General features: G+C 42.0%; 2 protein-coding genes and 1 non-coding gene across 3 annotated transcripts in view; 1 reads left to right on the plus strand and 2 right to left on the minus strand.

Annotated features, from left to right (window-relative positions):
- Window positions 1-227: 227 nt before the first annotated feature.
- On the minus strand, window positions 228-16323 carry NOA1 (nitric oxide associated 1). Its single transcript, XM_037162273.2, has 7 exons — window positions 14935-16323; window positions 13891-14055; window positions 12804-13009; window positions 9768-9899; window positions 8668-8784; window positions 5842-5962; window positions 228-5160 (listed from the first exon to the last, which is right to left on the minus strand). Exons 1-7 carry the CDS (start codon window positions 16088-16090, stop codon window positions 4952-4954), a joined length of 2106 nt encoding a protein of 701 aa, XP_037018168.2. The 5' UTR covers window positions 16091-16323; the 3' UTR covers window positions 228-4951.
- LOC119061665 (U1 spliceosomal RNA) lies at window positions 5187-5355 on the minus strand. The gene has a single exon (XR_005084829.2). It is a non-coding gene; the product is annotated as a U1 spliceosomal RNA (small nuclear RNA).
- A 225-nt stretch (window positions 16324-16548) lies between the features above and the next one.
- The window catches only part of POLR2B (RNA polymerase II subunit B), a 42663-nt gene continuing 38679 nt past the window's right edge, over window positions 16549-20532 (plus strand). The window contains exon 1 of the mRNA XM_037162272.2: window positions 16549-16883. Within this exon, the coding sequence (XP_037018167.1) occupies window positions 16865-16883 (19 nt within the window). The 5' untranslated portion in view covers window positions 16549-16864. The remainder of the gene's footprint in view (window positions 16884-20532) is intronic.

Raw genomic sequence — 20532 nt, forward strand, 5'->3', positions numbered from 1 at the left:
CCTATGGAACTGGTAGGGCCAGGGTTAAACATCAGTTTCTGTTCTTTGATAGTCTGGTGGTGTAATTCTTCAGATGCTTGCATTCCAGGTTTCCTCTGTATCTTACTGACTACTTTTTAAATGAGAATTGTGGGTCAGGATCTCCACTCATGCTGTGATCTGTCCGTGGTACTTGGAAAAGCTCACTAGCAATGTGAAAAGATTCCCAGAAAACCATAAAAACACAGTGAATTTACTTAGTTTATTTTTATTCTTTTAAAAGATTTTATTTATTTATTCTAAGAGAGAGGGGAAGAGAGGGAGGAAAGAGATTGATGTGCAAGGTAGGTTGCCTCTCAGGGGCCCCCAACCAGGGACCTGGCCCACAACCCAAGTCATGTACACTGACGGAGAGTCAAACCAGTAATCTTTTGGTTTGCGGGATGATGCCCAGCCCACTGAGTCACACTGGTCAGGGTAAACACAGCCGATTTAAAGCTACCTGAGATGGTAAGATGGAAATCACACTGGGACATTTGTTTAGGTTTAGGTAGCATTGGTAAAGTAAGACTACAAGGATGTAGCATCTCATACATACACCCCTCCCAGCTCTTAAATATTTTTAAGGTAGAATTGTATATGGTAGGAATCAAAGAAAGCTAGAAAGACAATTTAATGGCAGTCACAGAGTTAACAAGAAAACTGTGTCATTTTTTTGGAGGTCTTTCAAGTGAGTTATTGTGCTTTTTTTCTGAGATAACATGTTTTGCTGCTGAGGTTGAAAAGTTTTGGTGCTTAGATATGTGATGGGCTCTATACATAGAAGAAGTACTGTATAGTGATTAAATACATGGGTGCTGGTGGGCTTGTTCTGTATCCTGATTATGGTGGTTGTTAAATGAACCTATACAAATATAATCTGTAGAACTGTATATCTAAAGGTAAACAAACCAGTTTCACTATATTATTAAAAAACCCCACATGGGTGTTGAAGCTAGACCGCTTGGGTTTGAATCAGAGCTCCATCACTTACTAGGGTGTGTAACCCTGGACAAGTGGCTTGGGCATCAGTGACCTCATCTGTAAATGCAGGTAACAATTCCTCCTGCATGGGGTTGTTGTAAGGATTCAATTAATAGACGTACAGCACTCCAAATAGTGCCTGGCTCAATGCAAGAGTTAGCTACTGTTACAGGACTGTAAAGAAATAAATGATAAGGTACATGGGCTACTGTATGACTAGAGGGACTATGTATGAGCAGTCTGAAACACAGCTAATGTGAAGTACTACTGCCATTATGCAAGAAAGGAGGAAACTCTAGAAAAGTGTAAATCCTGCTAAGCTTATTTAAGCCTGCTCTCTTACTATTGTCCAAGGGGGACACAGACTAACCAACCAAACAACCAAAACAAAAAATTCTCTCATTCTCCTAATTCATTCTCCTAATTGAATGTCTATTTTCCAGGACCTACTGAAAACAAATTATCATGGCAGTTTTTCACTTCCCAAATCACCTGATGATGTGTCCTTTAGCACATGTGTGTCTTTTTTTTCTTCGTGGCCTCGGTTTTCTTAAATTTACTCTAGCTATAGGCTGAAGGTACTGCTGATGTTTGTGATTAAGCCTCATATCTACTGAGTCTACCAATGAGAATGTTAAGACCCAGTACATTCTTCTACTGGGTTCATTACCCAGAAGATAAATTCTGAGAATTATTTGGGAAGTAAAAGGAAGCTTTTGAAAAACAGAGTTTCAAGCCATGGGTGTTTTAAGGATGATCTAAACATATACTTAGAAATATTCAGATAGTGAGATTCCTTTACTAAATGGATGCTCTTTGACAAGAAGGGGACAAGTGAGGCATCATTCCTATATGATGTTCAGGTATTCATCGTGAACCAGTCCCTTGCCACTACAGGTCATTAATGGGGCAGACAACAATGACAGAGAGACATTAAGAGCAGGCAGAGGTGCTATCTGCTCAATTCACATGACTCTGGAGTCTTGTTTTTAATGTTTAAGCATTACTTGCTGACAGTTGAGGGAAAACAATCCCCCTGGGAGGAGGAAAGCAGCCAAGAGAAAATGGAACAGTCTGAGAAAGAATGGAAATGATTCTATTGCTCCACGAGGCAGAGCCAAGTGGGAGGGCAGCCAGGGTAAATGATCAGAGGCTGTCTACGAAACAGCTCGCCTCGGCACTGGGTGCCTACCCAGTGAAGCAACAACAGCCCTGCCACGGCCGGGACAGCTGAAGCTCCAAGTTCATCTGCAGGAAACGTCTTGAGCTCCCTTTTGCAATAAGTGTCTGAATGATCAGAACACACAAGTGCACAACATTGCATCTGTACGCCACTTCTCCTTGGTCATGGGAAGTGTTGCAAGTAACATAAACAAATGTAGACTCTGGGGAACTACACAGTAAAGCCCTGGTGATGGGTACAGCTTGCCGTTTATGGTGACTAAAAATGCAAAGTATGTTAAACTGAACTTCGTCTCAGTAACTGGAAAAAATGGTGCTGTTTTAAAAAGGAGAAAAAAGGCGTAACTTTAAAAAATAAAACCAAGTATCACATAGAAAGTAACAAGCCCTTTAAGGGCACAAGCTTTGTCTTTTTCAGTGTCATGAATACAAAAGTGACGTATCGACCACCACAAGGCTGCAGAACCGAGTAAACGATCTAGTATAAACTTGCTTAATTGTTTCCTCGCCATTCAGAACAACTCGTTCCGTGGAAGTAAGGGGGCTGTCCTGCCACTTAGCCATTAATTTGTCTTCTTTACCAACTCCTGCAAGCTGCCATGTGTAACTGATTACTGATTCAAGGGAAATCTTTATACTTAGATTAATGGAGTAAGGAGCAACAGTAAACTAAGACTCAGAAACCAATTTTCTTAAAGCAAAATCCACAGTTGAATAGGCCGGCAGTGATCGTGGGCTGCATTAGGTTAGCGGAACATGAAGTAAATTAATGCCAGAGTCTCGCAGAAGTCCTTGGCTGTCTAAGCACACAGTGCGCCTTTTTTGTGTATGAGGTGTCAGAACTACCCTTTCCCGGCTTTCCTGCTTTTTTACTGAGAATTGTAAAAGGTTAGGACTGAGAAAACTCTGCCATTTCCTCACTTTATTGGTGAGAAAATGAAGACCTGAAGAAATGACTAACATAACTAGGGAAACTGAAACTTAGTAAACTGCACTGTTTAAAACTCCTAGCAAGGCACCTTGGAACATTTTTAGATATGCCTCAGTATAAGATTTATGAAACAAAAACATTGAATTTTAGAGGTAAGAGACTTGAGAATATCAGTTGTGAATGTTAAAAAATGGAATTTTTGTTAGGCAAGAGGCCTAAAAGCCTAGAGAGAAGACGGAGGAGTGCTGTTCTTCCTAAAATATGTATTGAGAAGTTACTGGAGTAATGACGCCATCAGCTTTTAGGTTCTGTATTTCTCTACAAAATGCCAAGTTTACCATATTTCCTTCACTTTTTCTAAAGAGTAGGCCTAAGCTCCAAACTAGGAACAGCAGAGAAAAATATAATGGCCACAATTTAACTTTGTAAAAATAATGGTATTTCATTCTGCCCTAATGAAAAACTAGAAATCAGCTACCAATTTGAAGTTGGGGAGCTACTGCCCTCTAGAGGGTGAGTTGAGGAACGTCAGCGGTACTTTTAGGTTGCCACAGTGACTGCAGGAGTCAGGGGAGCGGTGATTGGCATTTATTACCTGGGGATGAGGGACAGGCGACACACTTAAGTGCAGTTTTAAACATAAAAAGCTACCTTCCCCAAGATGCCAATAGCATTCACGAGATCTACAAAGTTTTTACAAGTTACATTTATTCTAAGAGGACTCGGTGAGCAGGGGGGCCAGAGGGTACACATTGACAGAGAACGGAAGTTTATGCCGCCAGAGCTGAGTTGCTCTGTTGGTTAGTGTCTTCCGATCCTCTAAATAAATAAGTGGAACACCCAATCGACATTTCTCTCCCTTCCTCTCTCTCTAAAATCAATAAAATAAAATACAACAATTTAAAGAAGTTTATGTTAAACCTGAGTCTATAGGAACTTCACAGACGTGACTGCATTTCAGGCCAGCTTATCCCGCTAGCATTTATCTCAATTCCTGGCAAGGCATCTGGGACTTTACTTGCCAATTGCTCATTGTATGTATTCATCTAGAAATAAAAAAGGTAAAAATTTCCGATTAATGTAATGTTACACAGTGTATACAAATGTGAAAATGGTTCAACTCCCTGATAGTTGCAGAATAGACTGGATGCTAACAAGATATAACTTGAAACTTTTTTACCTAAAATTTCAGAGACTTTTAATTCATGTAAGGTAAACTTTTTGTTCTCTAGTGTTCAGCACTAAAAATCTGAAATGGCCCCCACTCCCTTGCATCTCCCAGCTTTTTGTGGGTGGGTCTGGCCACGTGACTGCTGACCAATGGACTGTGTGAAATGACGTATGCACCTTCAGGCTCTGCCCCTTCTTATAAACAGGGAAGCTGCTTGCTCTTCATCTCCACCCCTCTTCCCCCTCACTAGGGAAGGATGGCCACTTGAGCAAACACCAGACTAGAGATGGAAGCCTCGGAGAGTTCCACCAGCTGGAACCTTGGATGACCACACAGTGCAGAGCCACCTACTCATGTCTACCTTATTTGGAGAAATTGATTTTTTTCCACTTTTTCATATGCCAATTGCTAAACTGTCCCCTCAACTAGACTGCAAATAAGAAATGACATCTGTTCTCAATAAAAAAAGATAGTAGTGAGAGAAACTCGAATGTAGCAGAACTCCTCTTTAGATATATGAGTCTTTGGGTCACATGTATGTACACACCCTATAAGAAAACTTGTATTTACAAACTGAGTACATTTCAAACAGGCAGAATAATGAATAATAAAAAAATTTTAGCTATGTAGTTTAGCTAAAATATTCAGCAAGAGCAAGGACAGCTTTACATCTTCATCTGTTTCTTCTTCTGCAGATTGTATACAAGGGAAGGAAGCTTCTTGGTTTTATAGGCAGCGCTTCTCCTGATGCGCTGTCCTTTGATGTTGACGATATGTGGCAGCAGCGGGGGCCGGACTGTCAGCGCTGTTCCTTGAGGGGTATGGGCTCGCAGATGTAGCCTGTCCCTATGCTGAGGCGTTACTGCAACCCAACCTATGCAGGCGTGTGACAGAGCACAGAATGGTATCAGCAACTCTCATCCCCCTCCCCCCCCCACCACCAATCACGCAGTGGAGTTTCCCACAGTCGGGGAAATCACAGGGTCATCACATCCCGAGTGCAACGGACAAGCCTTGCCCTGGGAGAACCACCTTCACGATCACAGTATCTCCCCTGCCAGGTACGTATGTTAGCAACTGTCTTACTACTGAAAACACTAAACCTGCCCTAGAAAGGTACTTCAGTGGGTCAGAGGGCTGTCCTGATACGCCAAGGCTGCAGGTTTGACCGCCAGTCAGGGCACATACAGGGCACATACAAGAATCAGCCAATGGCTACATAAATAAATGGAACAACAAATTGATGTTTCTCTCCCTTTGCTCTTCCTTTCTCTCTAAAATTGATAAATAAAAAATGGATAAATTCTAAAAAAGAAAACCACTGAAGTTTAAAATGGAGCACTGAAGGTTACTGTTCTCTTTCACTCTATTTTTAAAAGAGCATACAATGCATTTGTGAAAAGGTACAAATTTATTTTCAGAGTAGCTTGCATTTATGAATAAACTAGCATGTATACTTTAAAACACTCACCTTATGTTGGTTAAGGCAGATTTCTACAAAAATGTAAGAAGTCTACTTTATTCCCCTTTAAAGAAGTGCCTGGTGTAAAATTACCTGCAGAGGAAAACTTGATGTCGGCCACTGCTTCGGATTCCCCAAGTCCTTCTTCTAAGGTAATGTCTTCAGCAACAAGTGGAGGAAACTCCGCCATTCGTTCTTTTCCACCCATTGGAACCTTCCGTGGGGATAAAGCAAAGATGTTTGGAAATGGAAATTCCAATTAAATTCCCTGTAACTCTAATGTTAATGAAAACATGGATAATTCTGTACAGGGATCAAGAGTAAAATCTTTTTAATCATTAACTGTTGGAAGAACCCCAAAGCACTTCTAGGTTGAACGAGAAGCACAGAAAGCATTCAGTTCCCAGTACCAGGGGCGATGTGTGGGTGGTGACCTGCTGGTGGCAGAATCTTGCTTTATGAGTTTACACTGTTTTTACAGCCCTCCATAAAGCCTTACACTGAGCAATGTTGGGCGATTAAAGCAACGTCTTTCCAAATACCTTAGGTTTCCTAAGCCTGGCATCCCACAAAGATGAACCCCTGCCTCATGACAGGCCAAGGGTACACATATAAGATACAGCTTCTATGTTTACAGATGTTTCCATGAATTGGAAGTAACTGGATAGTAACTATTCATTAACAGATGTCTCTGTGTTTAGCACTAGGGACACAAGAATAGATATTACAGTATGGTTTTGTCTCCCAGGAAGATCAGAAGGTGGAAATAATAGGTAAACCAATTAAGGAAGAGATGTGATGAGAGGCACATACTAAGTGCTATGGTTGTGGAGGAAGAAGTAATGAATGGGTTCTGGTCAAGGAAAACATTAATGAAGAAGCAATGTCTCAGCAGTACTTTGAGAAGCAGGTCGAAGTTAGTGGAAAGTTATGCAGGATTAGCATTTATGTACAGATACAAAACTGGAGAAGGGACGAGTTCAGGAACTGTAGTTTACCTGTCCAGGGTACGCTGTGGTTATGTGTGTTAGCGATGAGGCTATCAGTGCAACCTTCTCAGTAATGTGAAACTACCAAGGGATTACAGAGAGGAAAGAGAACAGAGATGACAACAACCAACGCCGTGACCTGCTCTGTTTGTACTTGGGGAAGATCTCCCCAGTGCAGGATGTTCGTCCTCAGCACCGCTGACATTCTGGACTGAATGGTTCTTTATCGGGGAGTGGAGGATGTCCTGTGCAGTGCAGGATTCTTAGCAGCATCCCTGGCACCTACCTGGCACCTACCACGCTGTGAAAACCAAAAATGTCTCCAGTCATTGCCCAATGTCCTCTGGGGGCGAAGTCTGTGCTAGCTGAGAACCACTGCTCTTGTGGCAGGGAGGTACGTTTGAAGTGGGGGTAAAAACTGGAAGCTGAGAAAATATTTAAGGACCTCAAAAACAGCCTAATGAAAGCAGTTTATAGCTTGAACTCCAGGGCTAGATTCAGAGAGAAACTGTTTATGCCACACTGGGAGAGAAGACTGGAATCTCTGCTTTAGAAAGTATCAGCGGTGTCCATCCCAAAAACTACACAGATATATGGGGTAGAGCAACACAGAGTTCATGTTTCTGAAAGCCATGTCATAAAAACCAAGGAAGTCTTCTGTTGCAGAAAAAGCAGCAGATCCTAATTGCCAATTGCCTTTATGTCCCTACCCACTCGGCAAATCCTACAAAGTCTCTGGAATGTTAACTGTAGGACAGTTATTTGAAGGGCAGATGTATGTTTTGTGTTTTGACTTATTTTTGGTTGCATGAGCGTGAATTAATGTCAAACTACCTCTCACTGGATGTACCTGGTACTTCTGCAACTGCCCTGTTCCAGCATTACCGCTGCCACAGACACTCGCCCAGCACTTAGCCCAGTGCCCTGACCTTGACCTCATGATGTAGGTTCAACACAGAGGTAAAATAACTTTTGCCTAAAGTCACACAGCGTTGTTAAGTGGTGGAACAGAGTGGAATATGATGGCAGTGTGGCTCCTGTGACCTTAACCATTTTACAATACTCACCAGCCAACAGTGTCTACAGCATGTCTTGTTAAGGAGCTGAAAATAGTACCTACTCAATCTTGGTGAATTTGGTAAGAACAATGTCAGTGGCACATAAGGGCCAACAGGGACTTTAGAGGAAGGGGCATGAGGAGCAGGAGCAACCTTGATTGTAAAGAAAAGGAATAAAGAGGACCCTGAGTTTTGTTTATGGAGATGAAAGAAACATTAACATATTTAGAGGCTGAAGAAAGGAGCTAGTAGAACAGGAGAGAAAAGGTGAGATATAGTCTGTACGCATCTGGGATTAAGAAGCCGGGAGGAGGGTTTTTCTGCCCAGACCAGGGCTTCTCAACATTGGCAGTATGGCATTTTGGACCAGATAACTCTTTGTTGTGAGGGGCTGTCCTGTGCACTGCAGAATGTTTAGCATCATCCTTGACCTCCACCTATTAAGATGCTGGTAGCATCTCCCAGTTCTGAGAAAATCTGTCACTTCTCCTCACTCAGCGTTATCCAGTACAACTCTCTGCAATGATGTGACTGCTGAGCCATTGGAAAGTGGCTAGTGCAAATGACGAGCAAAATGTAAAATTTTATTTAATATTAAATTAATTAATTTAAATAGCCACATGGAGCTACCATATTAGAATTATAGTCTAGAGAAAACACAGCTCTGTAGCTATTCTAGGATCCGTCCAACATCCCTTTTTCTAACAGGGCCCACTTCACTTTAGAGTCAAATCCTCAAGGAGAACAAGGTGAGGGGATAGCTAGCTGATGGTATGACAAAGATGGTTCTGCTTTCTTAGCAGAGCGTGGGGTGTCTAGCATCATGGTGCACGTTAACTTAACTATGCAATCACCACAACGTGTCACCTCACCTTGAGTAATGTATGACCTGCATGCTTCTGGTACACAGCATCCGCCTTGTCCAAGGAAGTAATGTGCACAGGAAGGAAGTTGGAAGCCACAACCGTAAACCAAGCTGACTGACTTCCCTTAAGAAAGAAAGAAGTTATTTGGCACAATGAAACAGTTGCAAAAGCAGCACATTACACGATGCAATTAAAAAAAAAATAAGCAAGCTCCCTTTGTAAGTACTGGCATGGCAGCTGTAATCAAACTATATTAATCAAACTATATTAATGCCTAAAAATGAGGGCACGGTATGTTAGAAGCGGTGCATTTCTACAATTTATGTAAAACTATGATTCCTTACTTAGTCTTGTTGATATCATTTATTGATACTTTTCTTAAAAAAAAAAAAAAAGGAAATACTATTGCTTCAACTGTCCCTGGGTAAAGTTAGGTTTTAAAAAATTAACATTCTAAAAAATAAAAAAAATTAACATTCTGTGAGCTTTAAAGAAATAGATAAGGGTTTTAAGTGTGTAAGGCTGAATTCCCAACCAACTGTGAACAAACACAAAACCCAAGAAGTGTGCTAAAGCAACGGCCTGCAAGTAGCAAAAAGCACTATTGGACACGACTGTGTATTGTTTCCCTTCTCCTCACTGGGCAAGATGGGAGCAATTCTCCAGATAGTCTGAACCCCCAGGATGATGCTATGTAAGTGACTTCCAGACATAAACCACATATACAAAAGTATACAAATCCTGGGATGTAAAGAAGTGCAGAATCTATTTAATGCATATTAACCCTGTACTTCAAAGGTCTGACTGATGATTTCCATGGGGAACAATACCATAGGGTAGTGGCAGTATCTTTTCTTAATGCCAGCTGTACAGGGTACTCGACATCCTAGTGAAGATACAGTTTTCCTACTACTGTATTCTCCCCCCATTAATTTGTCCTAGGTTTTTACAATGGGCACTTTGAAAAGAAAACAAAAAGTAGCATTCAGTGCTCCATATAGTCATGACCTAGTTATCCACATTTTCCCAGTGTTCATAAATCTGCTTCCCTAAGATAAATCCCGATACTAAGTCATTTTTTAATGGTACATACTGACTTCTCTTACCTGTAGGAAATCTATGCGGCCTATGGCACCCAAAAATAAAACCATTCCTGGTTTAAGCACGTAAGTTCTTGGAACAATGGCATGTGTTGGCAAAACAGCATTTACTTCTTTTTCTGTTAGAAGATTTAAAATCTGTGAAGCAAAGGGCAGATTATTTTAGAGAATTACTTTTATTGAAGATATACTGTGATTTACATGTAAGATAAACTGATGAAGAAATATTCCAGATTTCACCATAAACCAAATGAGTTGCACATAAAATTTATTCATTGTTTCTAAATGAACCAATTTACAGATGCTCTACGCCTGTTTCACAAGTTAATCTTGAGTAATGACAAAATATTTATATAAGTATGAAACTTTCTTATGTCAGCAGCATCCCCCAAATGTCAAAATTGGCAAGAACTGAAAACACTGCTGTTCCATTCCCACAACAGAAATATGTGTCCTCACTATCAAGGCTTTAGAGGGCAGCGGTTTTCAGTTAAAGGTAAGGCAATAAACTATCTGATATCCTAATGGCAAGTGTGCATGCATTAAAGGCAAAATGGTCACAGCATTCTAGGATCAGGTAAAGAGCTTAGAGAACCCCTTTCTAAATTCTGGTCTTTAGTTTCTTTATTTCCCCCAAATACTCAGCAAAAATGAGGAAAGTTATGAATCCTCTGGTTCCTAAGGATGAAGAAAGATTAGTAGTTTAGAAAAAATAGAAACGAAAGTCAGAAAGTATAAGATTCTGGTAAGATCTAAGGAACTCACATCTGATTTAAAGATGAAGAGAATAGAGAAGGTAAAAAAATGGAAAAACAAAATTTTTGTGAACTTGGCTCTTAAGAAAAATAATAAGAATGAAACTAGACCACCGACTTACACCAACACCAGAATAAACTCAAAATGGATAAAACTTGAACATGAGCTGCGACATCATAAAAGTCCTAGAGGAAAACAGGCAGTAAACTTGCAGACATCCCATGTAGCAATACTGCCACCTGTACATCCTCGCAGGGGTATCCAACCTTCTAATGTCTCTGGGCCACACTGGAAGAGAAGAGTTGTCTTGGGCCACACATTCAATATACAAACACTAATGAAAACTGATGAGCAAAAAAACCGGTTTTAAGTAAATTTACAATTTTGTGTTGGGCTGCATTCATAGCCATCCTGGGGTCCATGTGGCTCATGTGCCGTGGGTTGGGCATTCCTGCCAGGGCAAGGGACATAAAGGAAAGACTAAAGAAATAGAACTACATCAAATTAAAAAGCTTCTGCACAGCCAAAGAAAACATCAAAATGAAAATGGAACCAAACATATTGGAAAACCTCTACCAATGACACCTCTGACAAGGGTTTGATCTCCAAAGTACACAAAGAACTCACAGGAAGCCACTCGTGGAAAACAAACAGCCCAATTAAAAAAATGGGCAAAAGACATGAACAGACGCTTCTCCAAGAAGGACATTCAAAGGGCCTAGAAACATATGAAAGGATGCTCAACATCACTAGCCATCAGAGAGATGCAAATTAAAACCACAATGAGATACCACCTCACACTTGGTCAGGATGGCCTACATAAACAAATCAATAAACAAGTGTTAGGATGTGGAGAAAAGGGAACCCTAGTGCACTGTTGGTGGGAATGCAGACTGGTGCAGCCACTGTGGAAAACAGCATGGAATTTCCTCAGAAAACTAAAAATAGAACTGCCTTTTGACCCAGTGATTCCACTGCTGGGATTATACCCTAAGAATACTGAATTCATAGTAGCATTATTTACAATAACCAAGTGCTGGAAACAGCCTAAGTGCCCATCAGTAAATGAGTGGATCAAAAAACTAGGGTACATTTACATTTCAAACAAAATAGAACCAGAGGCATGAAAATGAGAACACACTGACAGCAACTGGAGGGGCGAAGCAGGGAAAGAAGGGGGAAGGGTCTAATCAATGCATGGGTGTAAATGACCCATGGACAGGGACCACGGGTGGGGGGGGGGAAACGACACTGACTGTGGGGTGTGGTGGGCAGGGCAGGAGAGAGTAACAGAACAACAATAAAAAAATAAAAGATTCAAACAGGAATATAATTCGTGTTGCAATATGTTGCATTCGTGTTGCATATAATTCGTTATATGCCATATTTTGAGGTCTCATTCTGCTGGCTAGAATATTTAGCAAATTCTTGCCTTTCTGACTATATGACAAGAGGGTATATATGACTAAAGTAACTGCTATCCCTGACCCAAGTTTAAAATGGGAAAATGAGTTGAAGTAAAAGTGATAGAACATTATTAGAAAACAGTCCAATTACTCCGAAGTTTTTGATTGCTAAGGAAGACTCGACACAACACTAAATCTAGAAGGGAGAAAAAAAGACTCGTATGATTCTATGTTATGGGTCACCAAATAGAACAGAATTCTGAGACGACATTCTAATCCCCATGAGACAAAGGAAGGAAAAGTACCTAAGAAACCAATGTTGTTTCACAGGGAGATACAGAGACAATTAGGTGAATTACAACTGGTCAGTAACCAGATTCAAAGGATGCTGCTTAAGGGACCTATACTTAGGCTGTATCTTGGATGCACACTTGCGTCAATGATATTTACAGTATATTGCTCTGTATAATGTGTACCTTTTTGCCCAAATTTTTGAGGGAAAAATAAGGATGTGCATTATACATGGGTATAATGATCACATACCATGGGTAAAATAAATCCCATGTATAATGATCATAAAACTGTGGGTGTGCATTATACACAACAAAATACAGTATGATTTCTTTCAACCTCAAAATCTACGGTTCTGTAAATGTCTCCCTAAGGTAAGAAGCACAATAACGTAAGTAGGGTGTCAGCAGTGAAGTCCAAGAAGTGAAATACAGAACTTGATGGAACATAGTTATCCCTGAACCACTTCTCTGAATGAATCAAAACTGAGTCTATAATGAAAGTGTACCTCCTTTCCTGTGTTCTATCTTAATAGGTAGACAGTATTCATGCAGTTCAAAGTTGTTTCTAAAACACATCAAATACATACACAATTTTCCTTCGCAATTCCAGGGGTGTCATAAAACCAGTGGGCATCTTTCACATCTTGTGGGGTCAGATCTACTTGTTTAGTGGATTTATCTGCAGCTATAACAGGTTCATTTTCCATGTCAAAGGCCAGTGAATCAGCATCAAACTCAAATGTGGTTTCATCCTTCTGTTCTTCTGAATACAAGAATGTTCTTCCAACTCTTCCTAGAACAAGTTATGTTGAAGTTATTAGTCACTCCTTTAAAGCCTTTGACTCTAGACAGATAATTCTTATGTTTGTATCAAATAAGTTACTAAGACGACCAGCTCTGAAAATGAGATACAAGGATAACAGCCTTTTTTTTTAAGGCAGCAGGAGTCAGACTCTTGCAACGATCAAGTGTGTGGCTGGCTGTGTACATCTGGCATCGGGGGAAATACTGGAAATCAAACTGTTTTAGTAAATGAAGGTTGAGAAGAAATACCAAGGAAAGGGGACCATCTTACATAAAGCTGCCAACAACCTGCACTGGTCTGCAACGAGTGGGGACGTATCTCAGCGGGAATGCTTTTACTGCTGACGCTGGCTAGTTACTACACGATTCCTTTCCTGGATTTCTCCAAATATCTACTCTCTCAATTTTCTCAGCACCATGAATTCTGGGTTTGCCTCTCAAGGGCCTTGATCTTCCAGAATGAGGAAAGTAGCCTGTCCCTGCAAAAACTGGCTAGCCCCAGACAGCAGTATTTCAGGTTGCTCAACAAAGAATTTTAGTATAGAGGCCTGTACAGTGTGACTCAGTTAGTCGAGGGCTGGCCCCATAGACCAAAAGGCGGCAGGTTCAATTCCAGTCAAGGCACACAAGCCTAGGTTGTGGGGTTGGTCTTGGTTGGATGGGGTGGGGGTGGGGGGCGGCAGCAGCAGCAGATTGATGTTTCTCTCCCTGTCTTCCCCTCTCTCTAAGGTCAGTGAGCAGTCCTCGTGTGACTCTCCCTCTCTCTTTCCTTCTCTCTAAGGTCTGAGAGCATGTCTTCTGGTGAAGATTAAAAAAAATAATAATTTTAGCGTAGAGCCCCTCAAGAGTTTCCCCACAGAAGATGCTTACCTACTACATAACCATGCTTTTTTAAGAGACGAAGTTGATTTTGTTCTAGCTGACTAAGATCTTCTTCAGCTTCAGCTGCAAATTTTTTAAGCCTTTTTTGCCTTTCAAACATTCTGTAAGGAGTTGGGTTGCAAATAGGAAACTTCAGTAGGTTTAATGTAGTACCTGAAATACCAAACAATGTATTTTAATGAAGTTGCACAATGGAATAAGGGGAGGTCAAGTAACATTTTTCAAAGAGCTATACACTGTCTTTGAGTACTGTGATTTATTTCACTTAGCCTTTATGACAACTTTCTACAAAATCGTCCTTACTTCACAGATGATGAAATGGGTTCACAGACTGGCCCACAGGCTCAACCAGGATGTGAATCCCAGGTCTGCAGGCCTGATTTCTTTTTATTTTCACCACACTGCCATCCTACATAAAAGAACTGCTGTGTATAATTCAAGTAAAGTCCAGGACAGAGAACAGCTTACAAAACTAAGTTAAACACTGGTTTCAGAGAAACGAATGAGGCAGTTTTGCCAAATGTTAAATACAAACGGCCACAGAAGGACCCAATTTGCACCTCAAAGCCAAAAAATTGATATTTCTTCTCAAGAAAGCCATATTATCATACTGTGCTAGTGAATTATTACAATGTTAAATGTCTGTAGTTTACTGACCTCATGAGTAAACTTAAGGTAGTGGAGGTGGGTTTAGAAAGTCAAAGTACATTCCAGGAAAATACACAGTAAAGCTAAAGGGAAACCTCCAAGAGAGCAGGAATGGTTTTGTTGCCTGGCTTATTTATCTCCAATTCCTAGAACCGTGACTGGAACACAGAACTTCTCCATAAATATTTCTATTATTATTCTAAGCACTAAACTGACACTGAAGATAGGTGTGCCCAAAGAGAGAGAATTGTTCAGGTGAAGGCTCCAACAGTTCCTGGCAGACATTAACATCTCAGAAAACGAAGGGGTTTAGTAAACACATGATATACAATTGTGTGAAAACAAAAACAAAAACACGAAAGGGGCGGACCTCCTAAGGCTCACCAGGCCAAGAAGAGATAGTGGCTCGGTCAATAGCCTCCGGTCCCTTGGCGATGCAGTAATCTGACTCCAGGAGCGTGTTGAAGAGAGTGGACTTGCCAGCGTTGGTAGCACCAACCAGGTAGACGTCGCCGCGATAGCGCCAGGAGCGCTGAAGTGCAGTGATCAACTCTTCCACTCCATAGCCAGTCTTGGCGCTGATAAGCCTCACGTCCCTGAGTACAGTACCGGACCTGGCTGAATGATTCGAACGCTCCTCCCTATCTAGTGGCCCGCCCCCGCTGGGGTGCAGTGGCCCTCTGTGGCCAGGGGGCCGCAGGAGCCCGGCGCGGGCACAGTCTTCCCACAGCCGCTCCCGGAGCCTCTGTAGGTAGCCGGGCGCGTCTTGGGGCAGCAGGTCCACTTTGTTCCCCAGCACGATCAGCTGCTTTGGGCCTACCAGCGCGGGCAGATCGGGAAGCAAGCCGTCGGGCAAATCGAGCAAGTCCACCATGTAAAGCACCAGGGCGGGCTCGGGCTGCTGCAGCGCAACGCTCACCAACTCCAGGTACTGCTCGCGGCTCACTTGCAGGCGCAAGGCGCGCCGGTGGTGCACCAGTAGCCAGCACCGCTGGCACACGATCCGCGCTAGACTACCGTCGGCCTGCGCCGCGGCGCTAAGGAACTTCTCGCTGGGCAGGTAGCCGGGCACGACAGGGTCCTGGCAGTGCAGCTCCGCCCCGCAGCCCGAGCAGTTCAGGCCGCTGGGCGGCACCGTCGGGTCCGGGTGCCCCACAACCGGGTGCACCCGGAGGCTGTCGCGTAGCTTCTGCTGCCGCCGCTCCTCCCGCTGCTGTTGCTTCTGTCGTTCCTCCTCCTCCTGACGCTGCTGCAGCTCCCGCAGCTGCTCTTCTAGAGAGGGTTCGGGCTCTGGCTCTGGGACGTACTCGGGAAACAGAAAACGCTCCTCCAAGTCATCCCTTCCTTCGTAACCCCCACTCGCCGTCGGGCCAAGAGGAAGCCCACGTCTCAGGCCCGCTGGGTGCTGGGAGGAGATGGCGGCCGCGCATCGTCTCTGGAGATGCGGCTCTCGGAGGCGACGGCACACAAGGGTGGGAGTGGATCCCCCAAGTAATGGCCAGAGCACTCTAGCCTTAGCAGTTAGGCGTGCAGGCAGCATGGGGAGTCAGGTCCCGGACGAAGTGGGTGGAGCCACGTGCGCGCACGCGCAGTGGGGCCCGAAAGTTACCTTAAACCGGAGACTGAAGCCTTAGACATCTGAAAGATGTCATTTGTCAGCCGCCAAAAGTCTTCTCCCCCTCCCGCGTCTAATCCCGTAAATTCTCGCGATGAAGGTTCCAAGGTTTGAGAGCCCGCTTAATACTGCAGTAGAGGTGCCAGGACTTGGGCTGTGCTGGTTGTACTGAAGGGCTAGTGTGGGTTTGTCACTTTAAGGCTTCTTCAACAACCCACTGCTGGCACAACCACGCCCCTTAGTGGCGTTTTAAAAAGCATCGTTTCTTGTTTTTAAAATCGCAAAAACTAGAGCATTAAGTGTCGCGGACTCATGACTGCAACGAAAACTTTTTATTAATAAATATTGGCTTTTTTTTTCAGATGTCATCATTTGTGTAATAACATTGGAAAACAAAAAAACCTTCCTTGGCTGGATCCGACCCTGATTATAGTAGTACTCGCAATTAGCCACAAGAGGCGGTGGCCCACAATTTGCGCCTGTGCAATTCTAAGTGCAAGCAACCCAATGCCAAGCACTCGCGCAGGCGCAGATCTTAACACTAGCTTCTTAGTGGGTGGCCTCTGGCGGAAAACGCAGAGTATTCTGGGGACGTCGGAAGCGGAAATCACTTTGTCTCACGTTCCAGGTGCCGGTGGTTGCAGCGTATCTTTCTGTCTGTGATTTCAAGAATTAGGAGTTCGGGAACCGTTTGCCAATATGTATGACGCGGACGAGGGTACGTGACCACGCAGAACACACCTCGGAGACCCATCTAAGGAGGGAAATGTGGGGAGCTGGACTAATTGAAGATTAGCGGCCTCCCCCCCCAATCCCGCCGCGAAAGTGTCCGCAGTCGCGTTCCCCCTTACCTCAGACGGGAGTGAAGCTGGGATTGCGAGAGGTGGAGGGTGCAGGGAGTGTAGCAGTAATGTTCCCGATCAGGGTGATATTGTTCTCTCCACTGCTTGCTCCTTCATGAATCAGTACTATCTTCCCGCATTTTAAAAAGTGTGCAGAACCATAAGACAAATTCCTTTGTTTTGTCTTTGAAGTAGAGGGCGCTTTTTTCGTTTCCCTTAAGGTCAGAGTTAGTGGATTTCAGAGTAGTTGAATTCTTGAGCGTCAGCCTGTGCGAGGCATAGGGTAGGCTCTGGAAATACCATGGGGACAGAGGGTGGGGATTGGTCTAGCTCGCCAGTTCTTCATGCTGTCATGTGTAAGTAAGTCGTCTAAAAAGATGACCGTTAAATTTCCTCTTCCCCAAAATGATGGTTAACTAGGCCAGTATGTCTTTATTTTTTTTCTTTTCACATATATACTTAGTCATATCTGGTGTATTTTCATTGTGTATTTTTAAAGCTCCCTCTTCCATTCTCCACAGCTACTATTTCAAACTTAATTTTCTTCTCTCAATCCCGTGGCCACCCTTCACATTTCTTCTTATTCTGTCAGCTCTTTCATGGAAAAAATAGAAAAACAATTGCTTAAACTCTGCTGTTTAAACTTTTCTGTCTCATATGTGAGTCTAGAAATTTACTAGCATCATTATATTTTCCTTAACTCCTATCAGTAGAAAAGAAATTAAAAAATTTTTTTAGCTTTATCTTACAAGTGGGTAATATATTCTCATGTCTCACAGACAGAATTTATAAAAGTGTCAGGTCTCTTCTTCACCAGCTGCCCAGTGTGAAGCCCCCCCCCCCAGCAGGCAATTACTGTCCCTCCATTCTTATCACTTTGTAATTCTGCATGCATATTCAACTAAATAAATGGGATTTGGTTTCTCTCCACTACAGATGAATTTACACTTCGGTATTTTTAATTTTTTGCTTTATGTACATCTGGATTTTCATATTGGTACATAGAGAGTGTCCTCCCCACCTGCGCCAGCTACCTAGTTTGAGTGGATACCATAACTGAAATATGTCTTATTGATGGACATTTGGGTTATTTCCAGTTTTTTTCTGGTTCAGACCGTGTTGGAATTAATAACTTTGTACCTGTCATTTTGTCCAAGACAAGTATGTCTATAGGATAATTTCTAGATGTAGAATTGTCAGGTCAAATGATACATACATTCAATATTTTGTTAGATGATGGCTAAGTCACCACAGTGATTGCTTTAATTTGTCTTCTCCACAATCCTGTGGAAAAGGGATTTACAAGTTTTCCTGTTTATCAAGTCTGCTTCAGGATTGAATTTACATTTCATTCCTGCCAGTGTCCTTTGATATCTCAGTTAGATATGCCTCCATCAGTTTTCAGAAAAGGCGTATCTGAAAACTGATGGAGATTCAATGTAAAATATTAAATCTCTCTTGTCTGCAAAAATAAGTTAATATTCCATTTTTGCCTTTCTTCATTACCACAAGTTTTTAAAAAGAATAGGCTGTCCTTGTTTCTGATTTCCATTTTCAGGTTTTCCTCAATCCACTGCAGTATGATTCTGCTCATGTCAACACATTAAAGAGCTTTTATTAAGAGTATCAGTGATTTCTCAATTGGTATGTCAGGTGGTTTGAGAAAGAGAGCAAGAACATTAATTTGTTGTTCCACTTATGCATTCATTAGTGCTTCTCGTATGTGCCCTGAGCGGGGATCTAAACCACAACCTTGGCATATGGGGGGAGTGCTCTAACCAACTGAGCCACTTGGCTAGCACTGACATTTTAAAACTTTACCCAAACCCTGTTGTATTCAACCCTGTTGATGACTTACTCCTGGAAACTCACTCCTGCCTTTTGACACATCACTGTCACTTAATTCTTATCGATGTGACTTTCCTTCTTATGTCTTCTACTGTTCACATTATTCCTTCAAGATTTTCTCCATGACTTCAGTTACCATCAATATGTGAATGACTTCTGAAAATATATATCCAGGCCAGATGTTTTACATGTCTAACTGCTACTGGACAGTTTCATGTGGTTGTCTCCCAGGTCCCTCAAACTTGTCACTGCCCAAACTGAGAATTTTCTATTAGCAGTCCTTCTTCCAAAGATGCTTCCACCTATGCTTCCCATCTCAGAGAATAGTATCACCTTCCTCTGTTGTTGAAACCAGAGCCTGGGCATCATTCTTGATTCCTCTCCTTTACCCCTATATCTAGAGTCATCAAACCCTGGGGGTTCTCTCTTCTAAATACCTCAAACCTAGTCACTTCTTTGCCACAGTTCCAATTCAGAACATCACCATCTCTTGCTTGGACTATTTCCTCAGACTCCTTACTGTTTTGTGTGTGTCTAGTTTTCTTGCCTCTCCAATCCATTTTCCACAGGTTAGACATAGTGATTTTTCAGAAATGAAAATTTGATCTAGCTATATCCTTGTGTAAACCTTACACAGGTTCCTTAAAACTCTGTCAGTGAAAACCAAGGTCCTTGGCCACTTCCAACTTCATTCTCTGTTTCAGCTACATCGGTCTTATTTCTTGAGTAACTTTCATTGTGGAGTCTTTTGCACAATTTGTATTTTCTGTTTGGAATACTTGTCTATTTCTCCCACCTTCACCCTCTTCTTTTGCCTAGTTTACTCTTATTTATTCATATGTGAGGTCTCTGCCTAGCTCAGCTTTTAGAGAGTCTTTCCTAACCTCTTCAGGTCCAGGTTAGGACTATTCTTATTATTTTGTTCTTATTCCTAGTTGATTTCATCTTGTCTATATTTCCTTGGTAGGTGATACCCTCCTGGAGGATGCAGCTCTCTTTTTTATCTTGTTGAAGGTGATGTCTCCAATGCCTGGGACATAGTAAACACATTCAATATGTATTAGAAGAATGGATGAATGAATGAGTGGCCTTCATGGGGTTCATTTTCTTTCACATGGCTAACAGCAGTGTTCTGTAGCATTCTGCCTTCAGTCTTCTTTCTTTTTGGAAACACTCTGTACTCTACCAACTCCATGTTGATGTTTTCAACTTTTTGTAATTTATATGCCTCGAGTTTCATGTTTATCTTTGATTGCCTGCTATAAGTATTTAAAGGGATAAATGTTTTATAAGTACACCTAAAGCTGACCTCCTAATTTTCTTTCCTTTGTCCACCTTCTTACTTGCTTTTCCTGTGTGGCTTTGAAATTAACCTCTAATGATCAGAATCTGTCATCAAAGGTAGAAATCTCTGAGCTCTTTTAGATAGCTTTTTCTTTTTCATGTTCTATATTAGTTTATTTAAGCTTTATTAAATTCTTTTTCAGTTTTACTTTTCTATTACTGTTGACATTCAATATTATTATTTTTTTTTAGATTTTTAAAAAATTTTATTTAGTTATTTTTCAAGTACAGTTTGTCTATTTTTCCCATCCCAGCCTCCCCCGCCCCTTGTTCCCCTAGATAGCTTTTTCTTACCCCTTGCCCCATGTTAGTTATCAGTAATTCCAGTCTACT

This window comes from Artibeus jamaicensis, unplaced genomic scaffold, assembly GCF_021234435.1.
Source record: "Artibeus jamaicensis isolate MK-2021 breed Jamaican fruit bat unplaced genomic scaffold, CSHL_Jam_final contig_889, whole genome shotgun sequence".
NCBI classification, from domain to species: Eukaryota; Metazoa; Chordata; class Mammalia; order Chiroptera; family Phyllostomidae; genus Artibeus; species Artibeus jamaicensis.